The sequence below is a fragment of the Peromyscus eremicus genome, chromosome 1 (genome assembly GCF_949786415.1).
Source record: "Peromyscus eremicus chromosome 1, PerEre_H2_v1, whole genome shotgun sequence".
NCBI lineage: Eukaryota > Metazoa > Chordata > Mammalia > Rodentia > Cricetidae > Peromyscus > Peromyscus eremicus.
In genome coordinates this window covers 84,768,562-84,792,190 of record NC_081416.1, presented here as the reverse complement: position 1 = coordinate 84,792,190, position 23,629 = coordinate 84,768,562, and the positions used below count along the sequence as shown (strand labels likewise).

The 23,629-nt window shown below is 46.2% G+C and overlaps 1 protein-coding gene across 1 annotated transcript in view; it reads left to right on the top strand.

Moving 5' to 3' along the window:
- Xylt1 (xylosyltransferase 1) overlaps positions 1-23,629 on the top strand; it is a 204,962-nt gene that overhangs the window by 78,731 nt on the left and 102,602 nt on the right. Inside the window, exon 3 of the mRNA XM_059259203.1 lies at positions 3,113-3,626. Coding sequence (XP_059115186.1) covers positions 3,113-3,626 — 514 coding nt within the window. The remainder of the gene's footprint in view (positions 1-3,112; positions 3,627-23,629) is intronic.

The window sequence follows — 23,629 nt, the reverse complement described above, 5'->3', positions numbered from 1 at the left end:
CCTCCTGCTCCAACCTTCAAAGTTCTGGGATTCCAGGCATGGGCTACCATACTCAGGTATTTGTGCTTGGTTTTGTCCTTCTTTTTATTAGTCTTTTTTCTTTATCTTTCTTCTCTGTGTCTTTCATATCATGAAAGACTCTCCATCCCATTCATTTCCCTGTGTCCCTTCATATCCACCCTCTGCCCTTGCAACCCACTCCCCACACACAAAATAAAATAAAATAAAATTTAAGAGAAAAAAGAAAAGAAAGAGAAAAGGAAAAAATCAAACTCGTCATGGAAGCTGTAGTGTGACACAGTGAGTCATACAGTAAACCCTTTTTTTCCATCTATCTTTACTTGCAAGTGTTCATTGCAGAGAGTCATTGGTTTGTTTCGAGGCCTCTGGTTTCTGCCACACCATCGATGCTGGGCCCTCACTGGAACTCCTCTTGGTTATTCTGCTGTTGCCTTGTGTCATGGAGATCCTGCAGCTTTGGGTCTGCAGAACCAGTCCCTTCATGTACTCTAGCAGATCACAGATAGGGTGGATATTGGGGTGGGTCAACTCGTAACCCTGGTTTTGAGCCTGGGTAGTTGCAGGGTTGGTCAGCCTGCCAGCTCTCCCTTGTCCTCACCAGGGTGAGCTCTCCAGCATTGCTCTGACTAGTTCACCCCTTGCAGTGCTGAGCAAGGGGCGGGGCCAGTTCTCTGGCTTTCATGTCCTCAGGGTTGGATCTCCCACACCTACACTGTCAGAGTCAGCTCTGCTGTGTTGCCTAGGCATGGTGTAGAGGCCACTCTTTAGAGCGCTGCAGCTGATGAGAGGCAGGGCCAGCTCTCCTGCTCTTATGACCTCAGGGCCACCTCTCCCATCTGTTTTAGGCTTTGATGGGCAGAGTGAGGAGGGCATCTCTCCCCTACCCATGCTGTCACATGACAGATGGGTAACAGGGACAACTCTCACATGCTTACAACTGCAGGGCTGGCTCACTCACACCTCTGCCCACTGGAGGTGCAGAGCCTGCTCTCCCAAGTGTTATCGCTGGTGGCAGGCAGGGGTAGCTCTCCCACCCTTCTGACCTCAGGGCCAGCTCTCCCACCTGCCTCCAGTGTTGATGGGTAGGGGTGGTCATCTCTTCCACACCCATGCCACCATATGGCAGGTGAGGGCCAGGACCAGGTCCCCCATGCTCACATTCCTGGGCTAGCTCACCTGTGCCCTCTCCAATAGGGTCAGCTCCTCTGTGCTGCCCCGATGAGGCACAGGGCCCACTATCCCAAGAGTTGCAGCTAGTAAAGGGGTCGTCTCCTTTGCCAGCTGGAGGTGGTAGGGGCAAAGGGGAGGTGTTTTTGTCATTCTTGAGTCAGGGTCTTACAGTATAACCTAGGCTTGTCTGGAACTCACTATGTAGCCCAGGTAGATCTGAATTTTCCATGATTCTCCTTTCTCTACCTAAGAGCTGGAATTGCAGGTGTGAACCACCAGGTCCTGCTCTTAGATTATTTTTGTTTTGTTGTTGTTTTTCTTTTGTGGGGGAGGGGTGGGTACAGGGTGAGTATTCAGGGAAGGGAGAGAAAAAGTGAGGCAGTTCCTTAATACCCTGGCAGACAAATAAATAAAGTAGATGTGGCTTACAAAGACTTTGATAAGAAATTTGTAATATGCAACAACATGGATGAAAGTTGAGAGCCCAGAGAGATGGCTCAGCAGCTAAGAGAGCCAGCTGCTCCTGCAGAGGACCCAAGTTTGGATCCCAGGACCCACACTAGAAGGATAATAACCATTTGTGGCACCAGCTCCAGGGGATCTGATGGCCTCTTCTGGCCTCCAAGGGTACTGCATTCATGTGCACATAAAACAGACATCCATAGCACATATCTAACACGTTCCAGGCCAGCCAGGGCTACATTATACAGTGAGATCCTATCTTTTAAAAAAAGATTAGGTAGATCTCAATTTTTTTCAATGCTTTTGGAATTTTAGTCCCACAACAATAAAATAAAATTTTTAAAGAAAAAAATAAATGGGGATGGTGAGGTGAATGTAGTGACTGTGGTCACTATAGAAAACAGCAGAATCTGGGAGTTGGAGTTCTCAGGCCTCCAGACGCACCTGATTCTCCTTCACTGTGCCTCACACAGGCTTTTCTAGGAGGTGTCAAGTGTCTGTGAACAATTCATTCTAGAAGGAAAACATCCTACTTCTCTCTTACTGGAGTATTTTAACAAATGTCCCACAGCAGCTGAGCAGCATCTGAGGTGGGAGGAGGCCATGGTCCCATGGTAACTGCCTCTTTTGAGGAGATGGTTGAATTAATTGTAGCCATGTTGGACTGATGGCAGTGCCAGTGCCTGATATCAACAATGTACCAGAGGAACTGGCTGCAGAGAAAATTCAAAGCCACTCTGGCTCATCTGGTGAGACTCTGTCTCAGAATAAAAAAATAAAATGAAATGAAAAGGGCCAGAGAACGTAGCTCCATGGCAGAGCAATTTCTCGAGATATGTAAGGCCATGGACTTGAACCCAGGACAGCGAGGTCAGTAAAAGATCACAGGTTTGCATCTTTCTTGAAACTCACTGCCAGGCTTGTTTGGCCCCAGCTGCACTGTGTTTAAAAATTAAGTTAAATTAATTAAAAAACTTTTAAGAGGATGCTGCCTTGCTATGGGATTGACTGTGGTTCAAGCCTAATTTTTCTTATGGACAGAAATAGACATGCTTATCATAAAGGCAATGTATCCATCCAGCACGGGCCATGCTGCCTCCTTTATGATTTGATTCTGATGGTTTCAGCTCTCCTATATATCATCACAGCACCTTCTGCTGGGATTTGAACAAGAGCCCCAAGGGAAATTTTCCCCAGACAGTGAAATGGATGAGGGGATCTTTGAGAATTGCAGTAATTGTGCTGGTCACCATGAGCATGGAAAGGCCTTAGTGTCTTGTGGGGAGCAGAGTAGGAAACTAAGGCCCGGGGAGAAGTATTTCCATTGTCTGAGCCGATAAGAGAAGAATGGCAATCTTGACTCAGGCTTCATACCTGTCGCCCTGCCCTCTCGGGGCCAGCCTGCTTACCAGAGTGGTTTACCAGAGTGACAGTTTTCTCTGTTTCTCTAATTCCCCAGGATGGCTACTTCTCTCACCGGCCCAAAGAAAAAGTGCGGACCGACAGCAACAATGAGAACTCGGTCCCCAAGGACTTTGAGAATGTGGACAATAGCAACTTCGCCCCCAGGACCCAGAAGCAGAAGCACCAGCCAGAGCTGGCCAAGAAGACCCCAAGCAGGCATAAAGAGCGATTGCAGAGGAAGCTGGATGCCCAGGACAAAGGTCAGGGGCAGTCAGTCCTGGGGAAAAGCCCCAACGAGGTGCTGCCTCCTCGGGAAAAGGCCACAGGTGACAGTAGTCAAGGGAAGGATCTCTCAAGACACAGCCCTATGAGAAAGACTGGTGGTGGTGGGTCCCCCGAAACCAAGTCTGACCAGCCCCCCAAGTGTGACATCTCTGGCAAGGAGGCCATCTCAGCCCTGACCCGCGCTAAGTCCAAGCACTGCCGCCAGGAGATTGCAGAAACCTACTGTCGCCACAAGCTGGGGCTGCTGATGCCAGAGAAGGTGGCTCGGTTCTGTCCCCTGGAGGGTAAGTCACTTTCTCCTGTCTCTAACCCCCTCCCCCTGCCTTCTCAGGCCCTCTGAGTATAGCCACAACTGTGTCTCAAACCCTGATCACAAGATCTGATTTGTCTGGGGACTCTGAACTCCTGCCATCTGCTATAAGGAAAGTTTTACAAAATCACATTACGTGTGTTAGTATTTTAACCTGTTTCCTTTAGCAGAAGAGCCTATCCAACTTTGACATTGTGATATGACCTCGGGATCTACAGATGTGTGGTGCTGAGTTCACAGATATCTTGGAATGCACTAGCTATAGAAATCAAAAAAAAAAAAAAAATCAGTCTCTGCTAAACCTTGGCTTTTTTTTCTATTATTATTACTACCTAACCAATATAATCTAACAGCTGTTTGTACAGCCCTGACGTTATATAAGTCATCCAGAGAGTATTTGGAGCATAGGAGGAGGACGTTCAGGCCATAAGCAAACACCATGCCACTTCATATATGAGATGGGATACTGCTGGGTATGAGTATTGTGGGATCTGGTACCCAACTCCCCATGGATTCTGAGGGACACATCTTTGTGGCTCTATGTGTCCATAGAGTTTATCAGATGGGTTGTGGCCCCAAACTCCAAGGAAAGATGGGAAAGGGAGGCTTAGAATGCCCTTAACACATTCTCTTTTAGTCAAGCTCGGCCTGACTTTTTGAGCTTGTAGCAGCAAATGAATATCTATGCAACACTTCCTGTTCAATAGACAGATTTAAAAAGAAAGATCCTCCTTTTCCCATCGTCTGTGTGGTCCAGGTGGTTCCTGTCTGTGTTCTTGATTGCACTTGGCACTTAGTGTGCAGCAATAATTAAGTGGAATGCAATGTTTCCAAGAGCTGTTCTTGGCCAGTGCCAGGCAGGGGGCGCTTTGGAAGTCTGAACCAAGATAATGTGGTTCCTGCCACATACAGAGCTTACGTGCTTGCTCCGTGAAGGGCCTAGTAGTAAATCTGTGTGGTTGTTGGGCCGTACATCTTCATCACAATGACTGAGTCTGCTCTTAGAGCAAACACACAAACATCAATACGCTTGCTTAAGTTACAGGGGATTCAGATTGCTTCCTAGCTTGTGAGGAAGAGGCTTGCATCCTTGACCATCTAGTTTAAGGTATGAATGCCATGAACTCAAAAGTATACATAGTACATCTGACCTATGGATTGTCTTAATTCGGTTTGGCCTACCTTAAATGTGCTCAGAAAGTTTCCATCAGCCTCCAATTGGACAAAGCTAGCAAAAGCAAAGCTTACATTAAGATAATGTGTTAACTGCATTGTGTAAGTTATTAAATGCTGCAATCAAGGTGGGAAGCAGGAGGGTGTGGCGGGGGGTGGGGGGTGGGGGGGTTGTGTTTCCAGCATTGTCAAGTTGAAAAGTCCTAAGCCATCCATCATTATTCTGTGGACCGTCCGCAGTCGAATCAGCAATGCTGTGTTTTATCGCCATGAATCCTTGTTGAGGAAACGGAAACTCAGAAAGGTTTAGGAACTGGTTGCAGGCATGTGGCTAATAGCCAGCAAAGCCGGTATTGGAATTCAAGTTACAGAGCCCAAGTCCCCTTCCACAAGTCTGTTGGTCTTCAAAAGGAAAACAGATTTTTCACTTCAGCTCAAGTTGTACAAGTCCCAAAGAAATCTTGCTGCCTGCTAGCTCTGCTCTCCTCCCCTTAGTATAGTCAGAGGGGAAGATGTCATCTGGGGAAACAAGGAAGCTTATGACAATGATGTAGAGCATGGATTCGTTCGAGGTTAGAGTGCCTGCATTTGGATCTCGGATTTCCTCTGCACAAGCTGTGAGACTTAGGGCAAGTTGCTTGCCCTCTCTGTACCTTGGTGGTGTGTTCATCTCAGAGGGTTCAAGACTGTACAGTTCGGCAAATGCGCCTGGCCAGTGATACTTGTTACACAGATATTTATTTGCCTTACAGCTCACTCCACAGTCATCATCTACCACACCGCAGAGTTTCCCATGCTTCTCCTGGTCATGCTGAGAGGTCTGCAAGCTGGTGTGAGTTCACTGGGACTGCCTGCAGGGTTGGCTGTCTCTGCCTTGGCGAAGGTGGCATGCTCTCCCAGGACCTCCAAACTGGTTAATGGGGTTGGCATTTAAGACACAAGGGCACACCAGCCCCATGATGCTTTAATTTCCTGCACTGGCCTCCCCTTTGCAGTAAATTTACTGTGAATAGACTAATTGCAAAATAACTCTAATTGGGTAGTTATCAATGAACAACTTCCCGTGAAACAGAATGACTTACAATTAATAGCATTTAAGCCATAAACTATTCTTCTGCAGAAAGCAGGGATGTAATTACACCCCACAGGGAGACTGCCTTCCCCTTCTGGAAACCATGACACCCGGAATTCCCTCTGATCGGGAGGAACTGGAGCTTCAGCCTAGTGGTCCTTTTATATCCTGCAAAATGAGGAAACGAGCTAGGGTAGAGGGAACACATGACATCAAGCAATATAGAAAGATAGCTGTTCCTCCACACACAGAGGCTTCATTGGGCCTCGCCTAGACCACAGCCACTGCAGGCCAGTTCCTCAGGCCGCTGGGCAGATCCAGAGGAAAGGAAATTGATTTTCTATGTTGACTTTTGTGAAGAGATTGCTCCTGCGACTCCTCTACCTTGTCTGTCCCTCAGCCTCACCCCCACTCAGCCCAGGTGAAGCGCTGGAGAAGGTTTGCTTTCTGCAGAGATGTTCTTGCCCTTCTGACCTTTGTTTCCTGCCTCTTGTGAAGGACAATCTGAAAGGAGGGGTACAGAAGACTCCCCTCATTCCATTTGAGAATACCTGTTACCTGCTTGCACATGTACAAGGGAAGAAGACTCCTATGGACTCTCCATCAATGAGTATGCAGAGAGAGATTCTGAGGGTTTTTGTGAGAAGTCCTGTCCCTAAGTGTGCCCTCAGAGGAAACCCAGCAAACCCTTTCTCCCATAGATCCTGCACTCACTGCAGCCACCAAGCTGCCAACACACACACACACACACACACACACACACACACACACACACAGAGGAATACACTTGAATATACATATACATGTGTACACACAGGCAAATGTACACATATACACATGTGCGCATACACATACATGCTCATACAAGGAAACAAACACACGTTAATGTGTGAATGCATTTTCATATGCACATGTGTGCATGCACACCTATACATATGCACCACACACATACACACACACACACACAGAGTTACATGGAACACTTGTCCATTCTTTGGTCTTTAGAACCACCCTAGGACCCCTAGTCACTCTGACTGAACCTCCCTGTGTCTTAGGGAATATAACTGTGAGAGCAAAGGTCAAAGGCATCTTGAACTGGAAAAAAAAAAACTGTGTTTTTTAAACCAAGATCATGGGCTTCAGGATCGAAGCCACAGCCTTGCCTTTACCTCATTTCCCATTCTCCTAGGGTTTCAGTCCCAGAGCATGTTGTCAGAGCAGCTCACAGAATACTGTCCAGGAAGCAGACCCAAGTCTGAACTAGGGGGCAGCTCGCTCTCTCTCTCTCTCTCTCTCTCTCTCTCTCTCTCTCTCTCTCTCTCTCTCTCTCTCTCTGTGTGTGTGTGTGTGTGTGTGTGTGTGTGTGTGTGTGTGTGTGTGTGTTTTAGAGACAGGGTTTATCTGTGTATCCCTGGCTGTCCTGGAACTGGCTTTGTAGACCAGGCGGGGCTCAAACTGGGAGATGTGCCTGTCTCTGCCTCCTGAGTGCTGGGGTTAAAGGTGTGTGCCACCACCACCCAGCCCTTCTTCTCTTTTTAACCTGTCTTGGTCTGCAGCCTATGGGATTGCCATAAGCTCCACCCACAGTCAGGAGTTTGCCTTCCCCTCTTAATTAATTCTGTCTGCAAATGCCCTCAAAGACACACACAGGGACAGCTGCCCCAGTCTGCCAGGTGCTTCTCAGTCCAATCAAGTTGACAACAGTTCCCCAGGTCTCACACCTGGACCAGTCCACTAAGACTTTTCTAAGGCACTTGGCCATTAGAACTGAGAAGAAAGCCAGCCACCCAGAAGGCTTTCTAGACAGCTAACATCAAAAGTGACCTTCTTCCTGCCTCCCACCTCTGCCACCTCCTCATCTTTCCCCAGAGATGTCAGGCTGCTGCCCCTGCTGGAGTGCTGATACTCTCCTTTTAAACTTGTCACTAGAGTGTGCTTGACCCTTAGACAGTGATGTGCCTGAAACAAAGCTGAAAAGTTTGCACAGGAAGAGGAAAGCATCCGAGACACAGCGAGCAGGAGGCCTTTCCTGGTTGTGGTCAGGCACATCTTCTGGAAACTTCCTGTATGAATAGGCACTTCGCAAACCAAGTGTATTTTTAACAAGAGGATCATGGTTAGACGGAGTCTTTCTCATGTGCTCACAATGACCTCTATAGACCAAGGGATTGAGAACAAGCTGCTCACCCTGCACTTGTGAGCGGAAGCTTGGAGCAGTTCTGCCTAGAGAGAACCTGACTAATCGGCTTCCCTTTTGTTCAAGGCTGGAAGAGGATTTGGGAGAAGGATAAAGCTCCTGCATGGCTGGGAGGCAGTGCAAGCTGGGGTGCTTTACTGCCTAGAGCACATGGGTGCCTGTCTCCTCTTCCCTGGCTACCTCACCCCATAACACAGCAACTTTCCCTCCCCCAAGTAACCATGGAGACACTAGCATCTGGGCCTCTGTTGCCAGGAATGTCACAGGCAGTTGGAGAATACTAGTAATTTGGGTTGTACAGTTGGCAAGCTTCTTTTTTTTTTTTCATACATTTAAACAAAATTGTTGATTCTTCTAGCACCTGGCACCAGGCTTGATATTCATCAAGTATCTGTTGCTATTGAGTGGTTCGAGATAAGGGAATGAATGAAATCCCACCTCACATCCTCTGGCTTTTTCACAGCTCTGGGGAAAGTGTAGGATATCCAAAGAATGCCATGGGAACTCATCTTGAACAGGAACATTGATCTTCCCCCAGCACACTTCAATATTACCTGTTTCACTAAGCCAAAGAATGCACTGAACAGTGTTTGGCCATTTCTCTTAGCTGTGACAAAAGTGCCTGAACAACACAACTTAAAGGATGAACGGTTGTCTGTGGCTCTGTTTCAGACTGTGTGGTCCCAGGTCACGTGGCTTCATTTTTTTGGGCTATGGCCAAGACAGGGCAGAGCGTCAGGGCAGGTGTGACAGGTGTTGTGTTGTAGAGCAGAGCTGCTCACTCATGACAACCAGAATGAGAAGACAGAGAGGGAGGGACTGGGGACCAGGTATACCCTTTAAGGGCATGCCCCTAGAGACCTACTTCTCCTACCTAGGCTTCATCTTCTAGTTCCCATCACCTCCTAACAACGCCACCAAAAGATGCATCCATCTATGGGTTGATCAGTTGACTGGGGCAGAGCCCTCCTGAGCCAGTTACTTTTTGGAAAACCCCAGTTCTGAACACCAAGCTGTAGACCAAACTTGTCACATGAGCCTTTTAAGAGAATATTCCATATCCAGTCCTGACAAGCACCTAAACAGGGTGCTGCTTGGGTAATAGGATGAATGAATAAGACAACAGCTAATCTCATGTCACTCACATTGCAGGGTGGGCACAGGCCATAGGAATAAAAGACGCAGACTATTGCCTACCTGGCATCAAACAGGGCAGAGGGAAGGACTGTGAGTCTGACAGGAGTGTCTTGGGAAGAGAAGTGGAGAAATGGTCTTTGGATATAAATTAGGCCTCTTTTGGAAGCACTTGTTAAGAATGTTAACACTCTCTAGATGGAATGGCTTACACTCTTGAACATACTGGGTTCATTGACTGACTCAGCTAATATGTACTTATTGGCTACTACATGCCAGGCTCTGGTGCTGAAATAAGAGCCATAACCAAAACTGTTGGAGATAGCTACCTTCATAGAGTTTATGTTCTAGGAGAAGCTGGCCATTATCAAATGAGTAAGTAGAACCAGCCTTCTAATAGCTAGGAAATCAGGTTTGAATCAGCAGGCCCAATAACAGATCATCTTTTGACTGACAGTTGATGGTTTTGAAAGCTTTCAGAGAGGGCTAGCAGGTCTTCTTCTACTGGAGCCTTTGGCAATACTTTGGGATGGCAATTCAAATAGGACAGAGTCTAGGGGCTAAGGATGTAGCTCAGAGGGTACAGTATTCTACCTAGCACATCCTGAGCTCTGGGCCCCATCCCAGCACCACATAAACTAGGAACAGTGGAGCGGGCCTGTAATCCCAGCACTCCAGGGCTGGAGGTTGGAGGACAGAAGTTTGTGATCATCCGTGAATACATAGTGAGTTTGAAACCAGTCTGAGCTACATGAATTCCTGTCCATAAGCAAACAAATAAATAAATACAAGTTAAGCAGAACTAATCTGAACATACAAAATCTTAAATGCTTCAAGATCCAAAATTTTGTTATTGTTCTTGTTGTTGTTGTTTTCTTGAGACAAGTTAGCTCTCTGTAGCCCAGATTCTTCTGCCTTAGGCTCTTGAAGGCTGAGATTGCTGGTGTAAGCCATGGTGCCCGGTTCTGCACTTTTTGAGCACAACCAACTCCAACCCTCAAAACGAAAATTCCACATATGACCTGTTGTGACACAGAGCAGTCAAAATGCAGACACTCTTAAAATACCATATAAAATTACCTTCAGGTATATGTATAATATATGCTTATATCAGTTTTATATGCAATGTAAATAATCATAAATAAATTGCATGTTTATATTTGAATCCCATCTACAAGATATCTCATTATGTATATGAAGAAAATTTCCAAGTTTAAAAAACCTGAAATCTGAGCCCTTCTGGTCCCAAGCACTGTGGACAAGGGGTCTAAAACCTGTGCTCACACTTAGCAATCCACTAGGGATGACTAATTGCAAGGATGAGTCTCAGCAAGTGAATCCTATTAACTCAATGACTTCTGCCAACTCTGTTATCCAGGATATTAAGGCACAAAAAGAGAAGACCACCCTCCAAATCACAGTTGACAAGAGCAGAGTCAGGATTCAGTGGGCCAGGGGTTCAATGGCCAGAGGCTCAACCATATGCTTGGCCACTTACAAAAGAAGGAAGCTGTATAGAGTTCTGCCTGTGGCACCTCCCAGCTGCTGCAAAACGTGCACACTTTTTGGATAATTCACTTGCTGCTGAAATGGGGGCTGATCCTACTGGAGAACCCCTGAATGGTCTTTGAAGTTCGCTGGTCGCTTTAGATGAGGAACAGGCTGCATCATTGTCCCCATTTCTCTGTCACTTTCTGGTTTCCCAGTATATTTGCATTAGTGTAAAAATGACAAAGCAATAATTTTTCATTGTATCCTTCAGTCACCCATGAGAGATTGGATTTAGGTCACAATTTATTACCCTGTGGAATTTAATCCAATTTTTAACACCATGTCAGCCACTCCAGTATTAGAGCTTTTTTAATGGCTGTGAAATTTATACAATGATAAAGTAATTTAAAACATATGTAGGAAGAGCATCGGCACAAATTGCTGCATACAGAACCCTACGGTAAAAACTGAATAGGAGATAAACACAGGAAATGGTGATTGATTGCAGGATGGTGGCAACCATGTCCCGTTGATCAACTCTTAATGGCAAAATTAGTAAACTAATTTATTCTTCACAATTTTGAAGAGAGTTTATGTTGCCCTAAATCAAGATCGAGGCTGAGCCACAAAGGACAAATTAATAGCTCACCTCCAAGTGTGGTGTGCCTCAACTTAGAAATAGGCCTGGGTGGCTGGAGGGCTGCCAACAGCCGGTCCCAGGGGACAGGTCCAGGCACCAAAGCAGGAAGACAATGGGAGGGATGACAGAATCTCCCCTTGTCCATTCAGTTTGTGTGTGTGCATGTGCATGTATGTATTTGTGTGTGTGTATACATGCGTATGTGTGTGTCAGTGTCACATGAACGTGTGTGTGTGTGTGTGTGTGTGAGTGTGTCTGTGTGCGCACGTGCTCACATGCACATGTATGTTTGTGTCCTTTGTGCATGTGCCTGTTTGGGTACACAGACAGAGAGGATAGAGGACTCCAGGTGCCCCGCTCTCTGCCTTATGGCCTGGACTTAGGCAGCCAGCCCCGTGCTCTTCCTGTCTCTGTCCTACCCTCCACCCTGGGGTTCTGCACAACCAGGCTTGTCTCTTTATATGAGTTCTGGAGGTTTGAAATCAGACCCTCAGGCTAACTGCTCTTTTCCACCCTGCCATCTCCCCAGCTCTTACTGAGTTGTAGAAAGTTGCCTGTTTTCTCCATTCTCCCAAAGACAAACAAATGTAGTGCCATTCCGAAGGCACAAAAGCAGCCTCTCTTTGCTGCCTCCCATGAATGGCACAGACGCTGAGGTCTCATTCCCCCAGGACCGTAGGTTAGTCCCTGTGTTAGTTACATTCACATTGATGTGACGAGACACCTGGCAAAGACATCTCAGAAGGATTTATTCTGGCTCATGTCCTCAGGGAACGCAGAAGGCACAATGCAGGCTCTACCCACTGAACCTTGGAGGGTTGTGGTCTGTTGTTCATATTTGGGCTTTTGTTTGTTTTTCCTCAATCGTATGTGTTTCAGGTCCGCTAGATGGGTAAGTTTTAGAAATTGATGATACAGTGCTGAATATACTTGACACTCCCAAATTATATGCCTGGAAATGGTTGGGAGGGTAACTTTCTCATTGCACAGATTGCCGCAGGGTGATTTTTGTAGTGAGGCCTTCGGCAAGCATGCATTATTTCACTGAGGTCTCCTAGACCAGTACATTCTCCTAGACCAGGATGTTCTGGTAAGAAATGGTCACTTTTTCCAGAGGTGCATCTCACCTTTATTTTAGAGTAGTAGGGGGACATTGTTGGGCATTGAGTAGAACAACAGAATAATCAGATTTATAGTTACAAAAGGGGTTGACAGAATTTCTGTAAAAGACCAGCTAATGATTATTTCAGGTTTGGCAGGGCCTGATATCTCTACCTTAACTACTCAGCTCTGTGTAGAAATGACTGGCTGTGCCCAAATAGATAACTGTTTACAGAACAAATGGGATTTGGCCCAAGGTTGTACTGTGCATTCCTGCTTTAAGACAAACTGTGCCTTTGTGTCCTTAAGGCTGTGGCAGGCTGAGAAGAGAATTTGCAGAAGCAGGGATATTTACTGCCCCACCCCCAGCACAGGTCAAGCTTGTTCTAGCCTAAAAGTTAGGAGGAACCTCTGCAGGAAGCAGCCACCCCTTCAGGTCCCTGCTCCCCACCCACTCCCAGGAAAGCTCCCAGGACAGAGGGTCCCTGCAAGGTGACCTGGAGGTTCAGCAGAGCCAGAGTAGCCAGGCCAGGCATGAGAGGACTTGGTCCAGCTCCTGATGCTGGGCAGACTGCGATGTTTGTTTCTGAACTTTATTCGCCTTGCAGCGGGGGACCCAGAGAATTTAGAGGCACCGCTGCCAGGGCTTTCAAAGTCTAGACCTCAAAGGACAATTAACCTGGTTATTCAGGCCCCCTCCCTTCCTTGTTTATGGCTGTGAACACAGGAAATGCAGTGCTGGGTACATGGACTGCTATCAAGGAATTTAACTGTAATTTAAAAGGCTCTATGGGAAGGACCCCAGTGACTGATTAAGAATGCATTTGTAGAGTAATAAAGACTCCAGCAGCTCAGTGGAGCTCAGCCTCCAGACTTATTTATGAATCTGGAATCTTGTCAGACTCCTTGGGGGAGGAGGTCTACACCGGAGTTGTCTGGCTCCAAATGTTTCGGACAGGATCCTTGCAGAACGTAGGATGGAGGAAATGGACTTGCCATTCTTTCTTCTTGGGATCCTGGAGTTGAATGCCAGTTCCACCAGGGACTAGCTGTAGAAGCTAGGGTGTGCTGGCTTGGCCTCACTCTGCCTCATTTTTGCCATCTGTGAGATGGGACTAATGATAGCCTCCTGCCTGGCAGGTTCTGTCAAGTGGTGCATACAGAGCTTGCTGGGATAGGCAAGCTGCTCATCTGGTACAGCCATCCAATCATGGTCTTCATCATTAATGCTGTCATACCCTCCTGGGGTGTTCAAGTGATGCTTCCTGATGGCTCAAGTTTATGTCTAAGCAAGCTAGAAGAGTGAGTTCTCAGTTGTCACATCCCATCCAGCAGCCTCTGTAGCCAAGACCCAACATCTTTGGCTATTACAGCACCTTCTAACTCATCCCCTCACATCTGGCTGCTGTATCTACCCATTGTCTCTCCTAGCTGACTCCTCATGCTATACCCAAGGCATCCGCCTTTGATCCGCCCTGGAAAATCTTGCTGTGGTTTCCTGACTATTCACAAAAGGCAGTACTCTTCTCTGCAGCCAGTCTGTGGCCTCCTGCTGATCAGCCTCACCTCCTTCTCCAGCCTCCTCTCTCATCCTCACCTCTCTCCTCCAGGGCTCAGTGAGTCCCAGCCCTCACCTCAGCCACCTGTGTCCCCTAGAGAAAGCAGATTTTGGCTGGAGCTTTCTCTCCATGCTGATCTCCCGACCACAGCCCTTTTCTCATGTCTGTCCTGCTGAGCTAATGTGGTGTCTTGAGCTTCCTCAGGATCACTTCAACTTTTCTTTAAATTAAAAAAAAATTATGTATTGTGTGCATGCACATACCAAGGCATGTGTGGAGATCAGAGGACAAGTTACAGTTTTCTCCTTCCACCATGTGGGTTTGGAAGATTGAACTCAGGTCATCAGGCTTGGAGGCAAGCATCTTGACTCACTGAGTCATCTTGACACCTACTTTTCTTTCAAAGCATTTACCACAATTTGAATTAGACATACATTTGAGGGATCATTCTTTTGGCATCTCTTTTCCAAATTAGACTAAAATATTCAGGATACTGTTTTTGTTTTCTTCTTACTCTACCTGATGCAAAGTAGATATTCAGAATAGATGTATGGATGAATGGGTAGGCACATGGGTAGATGGGTGAATAGTTACATAGATAAGTAGATGAATGGATGGGTGAGTGGATGGGTGAATGGATATATGGGTGGGTAAATAGATGGATGGATGGATGAGTGGATGGGTGAGTAGATATATGGGTAGATAAATGGATGAATAGATGAGTGGAGGGTGAGTAGGTAGATAAGCATAAAAATGGATGATGGAAGAATGGTGTATATTGATCAAAAGATGGTTTTATGAATAAATGTATAGACAAATAATTAGTGAATTGGGCAGACAGAAGGATATGTAGATAGATACATAAGAAGGGTCCAATTCTGGCAAAGAGTCCAGTAGGTATGCCTTTGACATAATCCTGGTAATAAATGGCACAGGGTTCTACTTGAGAATCAGGGAAGGTTGTATTTGAGAACAATTGTGGAGACAGTCTAGTTGCTAGACTTCTAACAGTGGTTCTCAACCTGTGGGTCATGACCTATTTAGGGTCATATATCAGATATCCTGTATATAAGATATTTACATTACAATTTATAATAGTAGCAACATTACAGTTACGAAGTAGCAACAAAGTAATTTAATGGTTTGGCTCACCACACATGAGGAATTGTATTAAAGTGTCGCAGCATTGGGAAGGTTGAGAACCACTGGGCTAGCAGAATATGTTAACTGATTGTCTGTGGACAGGAACAATAAAGAAGAATCCAGAAAGGCTGCTGGATTGTTCTTTGGACTGACTGGAGAGAAATTTGCACATCTGGAAAATGGGGCTGATGATCACACCCCTCACTGTGGTGAAAGTGAGGTCAGCCCCTGAACTGTTTTGTAAACACTGTGGAAATGAAAGGAATTGAGGAGGCAAATGGTCTTTCTTTCTGGAACAGAAGGGGCAGCCTTGCAAGGGTTCTGAAAGAGCAGAGCACCCACGTGGTCACAAGAGGAAGAGAGGAGCAGATGTTAGAGCCTTAGTTTGTAAGAAGTGTATATCAGAAGTGAGGAGGACCACAGGGGTCTGTGTGGTCCTGCAGTGCTCAGAAGCCATGTGTGATGGGTGCCCTCTATTGTTAACTTGACTGGATTTAACATTGGCCAGGCACACCCCTAAATGTGTCTATGAGAGTGTCTGGGTAGGATTAAGGGAGAACAGAAGACCCACCTAGAGTATGAGTGGTATCATCCCATGGAATGGGGACCTGGACGGAATAAAAGAGGGGGACAGCCAGGTGAACACAGTTATTCTCACGTCTACTTCCTGGCTGCCATGACATGAGCCCCTTTGCCTCTCTGAAACCCTCCGGAGACATTAGCAAATGAGAGCCTTCCTTTTTCGAGTTGTTTCTGTCAGGTACTTTACAAAGCAACAAGAAAAGTTACTAATATGCTACAAAGAGAACCTGGAATTCCCCCCTTGGTGAGATGGGGTGGAGAGTTTCCTAAAGCCCACATCTGAATTCTTTAACAGAGGGATTCTGAGTTTGATGGCTGATGCCCTGCAGCCAGCCCACCTATTTGTTGCCATAGTGCCTGTCTGTGGCTTGAATAGTTGAATAGTTAAAACAGCAGTTGTACGGAGCCCAAAGCCATAGTGATCAATCAGTCCCTTTACAGAGACACCTACCTCTGCTCTTACTCAAAAGCTGAGCATCACTGGCCCCATCCATTGTGTGTTTGAACATGTTACAGCTTTGTTCAATGTTCATGAGTGGGAATACAGAACAGATTCAACACATAGCAACAACACCTGACTTTACAGCATTTCAGTTGACTTTGAGAGATAGTGTGAGTTGCTCAAGGTCACATGGAAAAGCTCTTATCTAAACTTATTATAAAAGAGAAAACCTCCAGTCAATGTCTCAATGCACCTATGATCACTGAAAGGATGCTGTGCGAAGGTGTAGTGGCCTGACACACAGCAGATGTTCAACAAATGTTTGTTGAATGACTAATGAATGAGTGACGACCTTGAGAGGGTTGCAGAGGTAGTCTTGCACTGGAGTGTCTTAAAAGTGACTTGAAAATAAGAGGGAAGGTTCTGCAGCCCAATCACCCAAGCTATTGACTAACATTCAGAACACAATGAACTCACAGCACCACAGGAGGGACACCCAGAATCCCTGGGTCAGGCCAATGGATGGCAGGCAGCCTGGCATTCTTGGGGCCTCTCAGGGAGCAGAGCTGGGTTCAGATGAACATTGGATCATCCTTTAAAACTGCTGGCAAGAAGTGCTGAGGACTGCAATCTCTTTCTTCTAATTACACCTCAACGGAAGGAAGAGACCTTTGCCACGGGCACACTCCACCACTGATCTGAAATCTGACACAGGCTGTTTAATTACATATGCTCGTCCCTGGAGTCATAGAAATGACCTGAGGAAGTGGCTCACTGTTCGTCTTCAAGTCAGGACTCTATGGTCTCTTCAACCAAGGCCTATGACCCTTTGTGGGAATGGGTAAAGGTGGGCAGGTTCTACCCCAAGTGAGGCCAACTGGACTATGAGAAAAGCCCACTAGGAAGAATGGCAATTGTGAGTGTCTTAGAATTTCTTTCCAGACTGGGGAGAAAATCTGAAAAGTACAGATCGATTCTAGAGCCCTCCTAAGTGATAAGAGTAACAGGGATCATTGGGGGGGGGGGTCCCATTATTCCCACATTATGAACATTCAGTTTGAGATACACTAGACTTTACACCAAGAAGCCACACTGCAAGTCTCTGGATCTCTGAGCCCCATGTGCTGTTCAGCCTAAAGTTGTTCTTCAAGTTTTCTTCACTGAGTACCCAGGTAAATGGGTTTTCATGGTGACTTTTTATATCCAGTCTTTTCCCAGAGTTCCAGAATTTTATGCTATTGCTCAATCAATGCAGGCTGCGTTTGTCCCTCAAAAGCCATTGAATGGACAGGGGAGATGGCCCAATGGGTAGGGCACTTACTATGCCAAGAATAGAGAACTGAATCTGGATCCTCAGAACCCAGCATGTGTGTGTGTGTGTGTGTGTGTGTGTGTGTGTGTGTGTGATGTGTGTGTGTGTGGTGTGGTGTGTGTGTGTGTATGTGTGTGTGTATGGTATATGTGTGGTATGTGTGATGTGTGTGTGTGTGTGTGTGTGTGTGTGTGTGTGTGTGTGTGTATGTGGAGGGGTGGAGGGTGGGGTTGCCAGACATAGCCATGCATGTCTGACATCTGCTGCTAAGGTGAGGTAGGAGATGGAGACAGGAGAATCCCTGGAGGATCACGGGCCTGATAGGATGATGAGAGCCTGTCTCAAGGTAGAAGATGAGGTCCAGTACCCACAGTTGTCTTTGTATCTCCCCACAATGTACCACAGCATGTGTGCTAAGTCATGCATGTGCCTGCATTCATACACATGAACATGCACATATATACATAGTCATGCATACACACATACATACACACAGGGTTTTTTTTAATGTTAATGTCCTAACACCCCAATTTGTGAGTGTGGTCTTTTTTGGGTGCAGGATTTTTACAGATGGCCAGGTTCAAATGAAGTAATTAAAATGGACCTTAATGTAACATGACTATTATCATGAAAGGGGGACATTTGTACCCAGAGTCCAGGTACACAGCAAGAAACCTGAGAGAAGAGACAGAGCTGGGCCTCTAGGTGCCAAGGGATTCGATGGTTGCCAGCAGCCACCAGCGGCTAGCAGAAATGCCCTCAGCAAATGCAGACTCACGGCCCTCAGGAGAAACCTGCCATGCCCCATCCTGGATCTCAGAAAGCATCCAAAACTGAGAGGCAGTGGGTTCTGCCATCGCAGGCACCCATTATTTTGTTGGAGCAACTCCCGGTGTTAATAAAGTGGACATCACCACTCCATCATCCACTGGCATTTCAAACTCGTACCAGCTGTTCCCCATCAACCAAGCCCAGCATCCTTATTGTAACCTCTGGTGTATTTCATGATACCAACACCCACAGGTATCTCTAACAACAGCAGCAGCCAAGCTCGAGTTTGTCGATTCCAGACAGTGCATGTGCTCATCAACCTAAGGGAGGTGGCAGAGCCACACATCTTTAACCTTCAGACTTAGCCTTGAGGCTAAAGCCAGCACCTTGGCAGACGTAGGCCGGATGTTCACATTTTTTTTTTTGAATCAGTTGGTTATAATGAAAAATGGAGCTCTTCACTGAAACATTCAGAGTTTTAGCTTGTGTTGAAATTAACAGAAAGATATGGTAGCGTTGTCCATAGTGCCAAGAATGTCAAAAGAGTCATCTCTGTATGATGGGACATGGTGTGGATCCTTCCTAGTCCCCAAAACTGGCTGTGGTTCCACACCAAGTATGATAGTTGATGGTGGGTACACTCTGGGTGTACCTGTGAGGACATTTTCAGAGAGGATGCATTAAGGAGGGAAATGTACCTGGAATGTGAGTGACACCATCCCAAGGACCAGAAACTTGGACAGAACAAAAAGGGAAAAGGAAGAAAGCCAGTTAACTGTCAGTGTTCCCTTCTTACCACTTTCTGGTCAGCTATGAAGGGAACAGTCTCCTCTGACATAGGACACGGTTACTGTGATGATCAACCCAAGTATATGGGGCCAAGTGACTACAGACTGATTACTCTGAACCTGTGAGCCAAAATAATTTCTTCCCTCCTTACCCTTTTCTATCAGGGGTTTGGTTAACAACCTAGAAAGTCTTCCTCACAAACAAGCTTACCCTCATGACTCTTTGGATCTTTGACTTCCAATCCAGAATACCATTGACAGGGTGTCAAGGAACTCAGTTTCATACTTGAGTAAGTGGAAATGAGACTCCAAAATTTGTGGGGCAGGGAGTAGGGGTGGTGCTGTCCCATTAGCCAGCATACCAAGCATTCTTAGAATCTCTCCCAACCTTTTGTAGTTTTAATCTCCCTTCAATTCATATCCCATTTCTGTTAAAAATGACCATGATGTGTGTGGTGGTCCTGGGCTGGGGCCGAAGCTGTTATTTAGAGGATGCTCAAGGCACAAATGTACCAACATGTTGTGCTTTCCATGAACAGTTGCAGGCACAAGGCAAATCTCTTGTAAGCCTGGAAACAACGATCAAGAGAGACACGGTCCTGAAAGGAACTGTGAAGAAAGCATTTGTCATGGTTTCCCACATGGCTTCGTGAATGTGGAATCTCTGCCATGACTCAGCACATCTCTGGGACCAAGAAACAAGTAGCTGTCACACACTCTAAGGACTGGTGGGGGGCACTGGGATGGAGGTCCCCATGTTCAGAGCCCATCGATGCTTTTAGGATGTATAACCTGGGCAGGTCACACACCCTCTCTATGTCTCTGTCTGTTGTCTCTACGTGTGTGTGTGTGTGTGTGTGTGTGTGTGTGTGTGTGTGTGACTGCACATGCACACACATGAGTGCAGAGACCAGAGAACAAGCTCACTGTCATTCCTCAGACAGTGTCCACTTTGCTTGAAGCTTTGTCTCTCGTTTGGCATAGGCTACCTGGCCAGCAAACCCTGGGCTCTATCTGTCACCTCCCCAGAACCCTCCAGAGGACTGGGTTTTTGAGGTTACACTATGTCTTGTGGATTGTTGCTTTACTTTGCTTTTGTATGTGGGTTCTAAAGATCAAACTCAGGCCCTCACACTTGCCCTGTGCGCCACCCCTAGCCCTCAGAACTGTATTTGTAGAAAGGGAGTGGTAGGGGAGACACTGTGGAGGAAGCTTTACTGAGCACCCTCCTTAACACATAGTCAGTCTGAAAAAGCCCGCAGTCAGGTGGTACATCAGCGCCATGGGCTGTTTAATCTTGAACTTTGCTTGAATGGCTTTCTGCCAGGTAACAGAGTTTCTCTTCCTAAAACCATGAACTACCCTGAATTTCGAAACTCTGCTCTCAAAGAGGATTGGAATAGGCTACAATTTTTTCCTGCAATAAAACAAAGCAATGACTGTAATGGAGCAAGATGACTCCACTTTTTTTCTTCCAGGAAGTCCCCCCATTTTCTCATAATGAGAGATCATTAAAATAACCAGAAGACAAATGGCATCAAATTAATAAAAATGTAGATCAAATGATCCTCTGTTACCTATTTTTGCTCAATTGCAGTTGAGAAGTACATTGATTAAACTGCCAGCACACCATTATGGTCGTATTCATTACTACAGTGCAATCCATTTGATTATGATAGGGTAATAACTAACATAGCCATGCTGACAGACGCTCCTCTGCGGCTAAGCCATCATCTACAATGGATCTGTGCCGACAAACACTGGGTCCCTGTCGCCTAGGGTGGAATTGCACTGTGGGGTTGGGGAGAAAAGATGGTCCTCATCTTTGTCACGTGGCTCAGCTTACCGGGTTCCCACATGGAGCGTGCTCGAGTTCCACTGTGCAATGCGGAATGATCCAGGAGAGGTGTGAGAGAAGTCAGGAAAACATAGTCAGCAAGCTGGTTTTTGTTTTTAAATTGGTTTGTTTCTATTGACTCTGAAGCCAATCGTGGATTTGATTGATTCCTCATATGCTTATTTATCCATTGGGCTTATTAATTCATTAAGTACTTATGATTATTCATAGACAGCCAGAAGAGAGTCATGCAGAAGTTACTGAGAGGCTGGATAGATGGCTCGGGTGGTAAAGGGTTTGCTGCATAAGTATGGGGACCTGAGTTCAGATTCCAGCACCCACCTGTAAAGCTTGGTGCTACAACCTGTTCCTGTAAACTCTGAGGAGGAGGTGGGAGGACCCCCCAAAATTCAATGAGGTGCAGGCTAAAGGAGAGAGCCTGCCTCAAAATAAATAATATATAGGTGGAAAGCAATTTAGGAAGACTCATGACATGGATCCCACACATGTGCTCCTCCCTAATATACACAATGAAGTTACTATTTGGATACATTGAGTTGCTCACAGCCTCATGGGAGAGTCAAGGACACGAATGGACTGTCCTAGTTTGTGGGGAGAGAAGTGTGCATGGAGATTCATATCTAGTAACATGGAGGGATGATTCTGCTGTACAGCAGGCACAGCTGGTCCTGGGAGCTAAACATCTGGAGCTAGCAGTGGCAGTCAATGTGTATGCACGTGGCAAGCTCTCTACATTCACTCTAGACTCTTACTGGTGAACAAGGAGTTCCTGTACAAGAGAGCTCTTTCCTCCAGTACCTAGACTCTACTTGGTTAAGTCACAGCAGTGACAGCATTTATCTCAATGCCTATGGATACTGCCATACTGCCACAACCAGGGAGCAGGAGTCCTGTACAATGATGGCTTCCTGTAGAAAACATTCAGTGGAGGCTGGAATGATGACCCCATTGGTAAGACAGCTTGCCACTTAAGTGTGAGGACCTGAGTTTGGGTTTCTAGCACTCACGTAAAAAAGCTTGCTATGGTCACACACGTGTTTACAAGTGCAGTGCTGAGTGTGGGGGTACAGAGCCAGGAGTACTGCTGGGGCTCGCTGGCTGCCAGCCTCATCAGAAAAATGGCAAGCTCCAAGTTCAGTGAGAAAGCCTGCCTCAAGGGGAAAAGGTGAAGAGTGATAGATGTGGATGACCAGTGTTTTCCTTTGACCTTCTCAAGAGCACCAGCATACCAAGGTGTCCTGCACGCACTCCTGTATACACATGCTTGTACCACACACATATACACACATGTACACATTATACACAAGCAAAGAAGTTCAGTGGCCATTTTCTTTTCTTTTTATTTATTTATTATTTTTAGTTAGCATGCATTGCTGATGGGAATGTATATTTATGGGCTATGAAAATAAGTACAGGAGTTTCTCAGAAAATGAAAGACAGAGCTGCCATATGATTTTGCTCTACTAGGCTCAGGAATACACCCAACGGAATCCAAGTGAGCAGGCTCAGAGACACCTGCACATTCCCGTTTATTGCAGCACTATTCCCAGCAACAATGTCATGGAATCATCCAGCTGCCCATCAACAGAGGGATGGGTAAAGACAGTGTGGACATAGACACAATATTGCTTCACTGACCCATAAAGAAGAATGAAGCTACATTAGGTGCTGGAACTTGATGAAATGAAGATCATCATATTGAGTGGAATAAGCCAGACGTAGAAAACCAAATACTGCATGTTTTCTCTCAAATACACAGTCTGGAATGAAAAATTGTCTGTTGTGGGGTGGGGGTTGGTCAAGTAGCCTTTTCTATGTGAATTTTCTTTGCATCCTCCAGTCTAGAGGAATAACCATCATTAGCAATTTGGTCAGGCCCTTGAGGACACTAGGATATAAGCAAAGCAGGCACCTTGCCTCAGGCCTCCCAGACAGCCAAAGGAAAGCCAGGAATTGAAGCCAGCATGTTGTTATACCTCTGGGTGCAGACCTTTAACCTGTCTGAAGCTGGCTGTTTCATATGCTAGAGGTATTTAAAGCTAGGGTCACTAGACACTCCTGGGGGTCAAGGGAGGAGGGCGCGAATGCCTGAGCTAGGCAGTTGGGAGGTGCAGTTGGTCTGGCTGAATGACTCCCATCAAAAGTTCCAAGCTGTCTTGCGGTGAGCATGGGGGCAGCAATTTTTTTTTTAATTTGAATTTTTAACTGCAGTCTCTTGATTGGCCTGACAACTATATTAATTGAAAACAAGAAGTAAGCCAAACAGTGTGAAGTCTAAATGCCAGTCTGCAAGCAAGGTTGCCTGGAGCAGCCAGTTCAGAGTTCTTATCTGGGGCAGTGTGTGTCTGTAGGCCACTCTCTATGCCCAGTGCCCTGCACCACTCTGCCTACGTCAGTGTCTACAGAGATGATTCACTCAAATCGCTGTAGTTGGTATCCCAGCCACAAGTTCCCTGACTTCATTCAACAGATTCCTCACTGTCTCCCAGTAGGGAAATTGGCTCTAGTATTATACTGGAACCTTCCAATCTATTCTCTGAGACTTTGGAGCTGGGTGTATGTTACTCTGAGGTCCAGAAGTAGGCAGCCAACTGGATCCAGGCTGAGTTGCCTCTGTTCTCATTTCCCTTTGCTGCTGGGGAGAGGCACGTTGGAAAGTTCGGGTTCCCATTTGGTGTCAACATGCCTTTATTAACTTGTTACTCTTTGTGGGT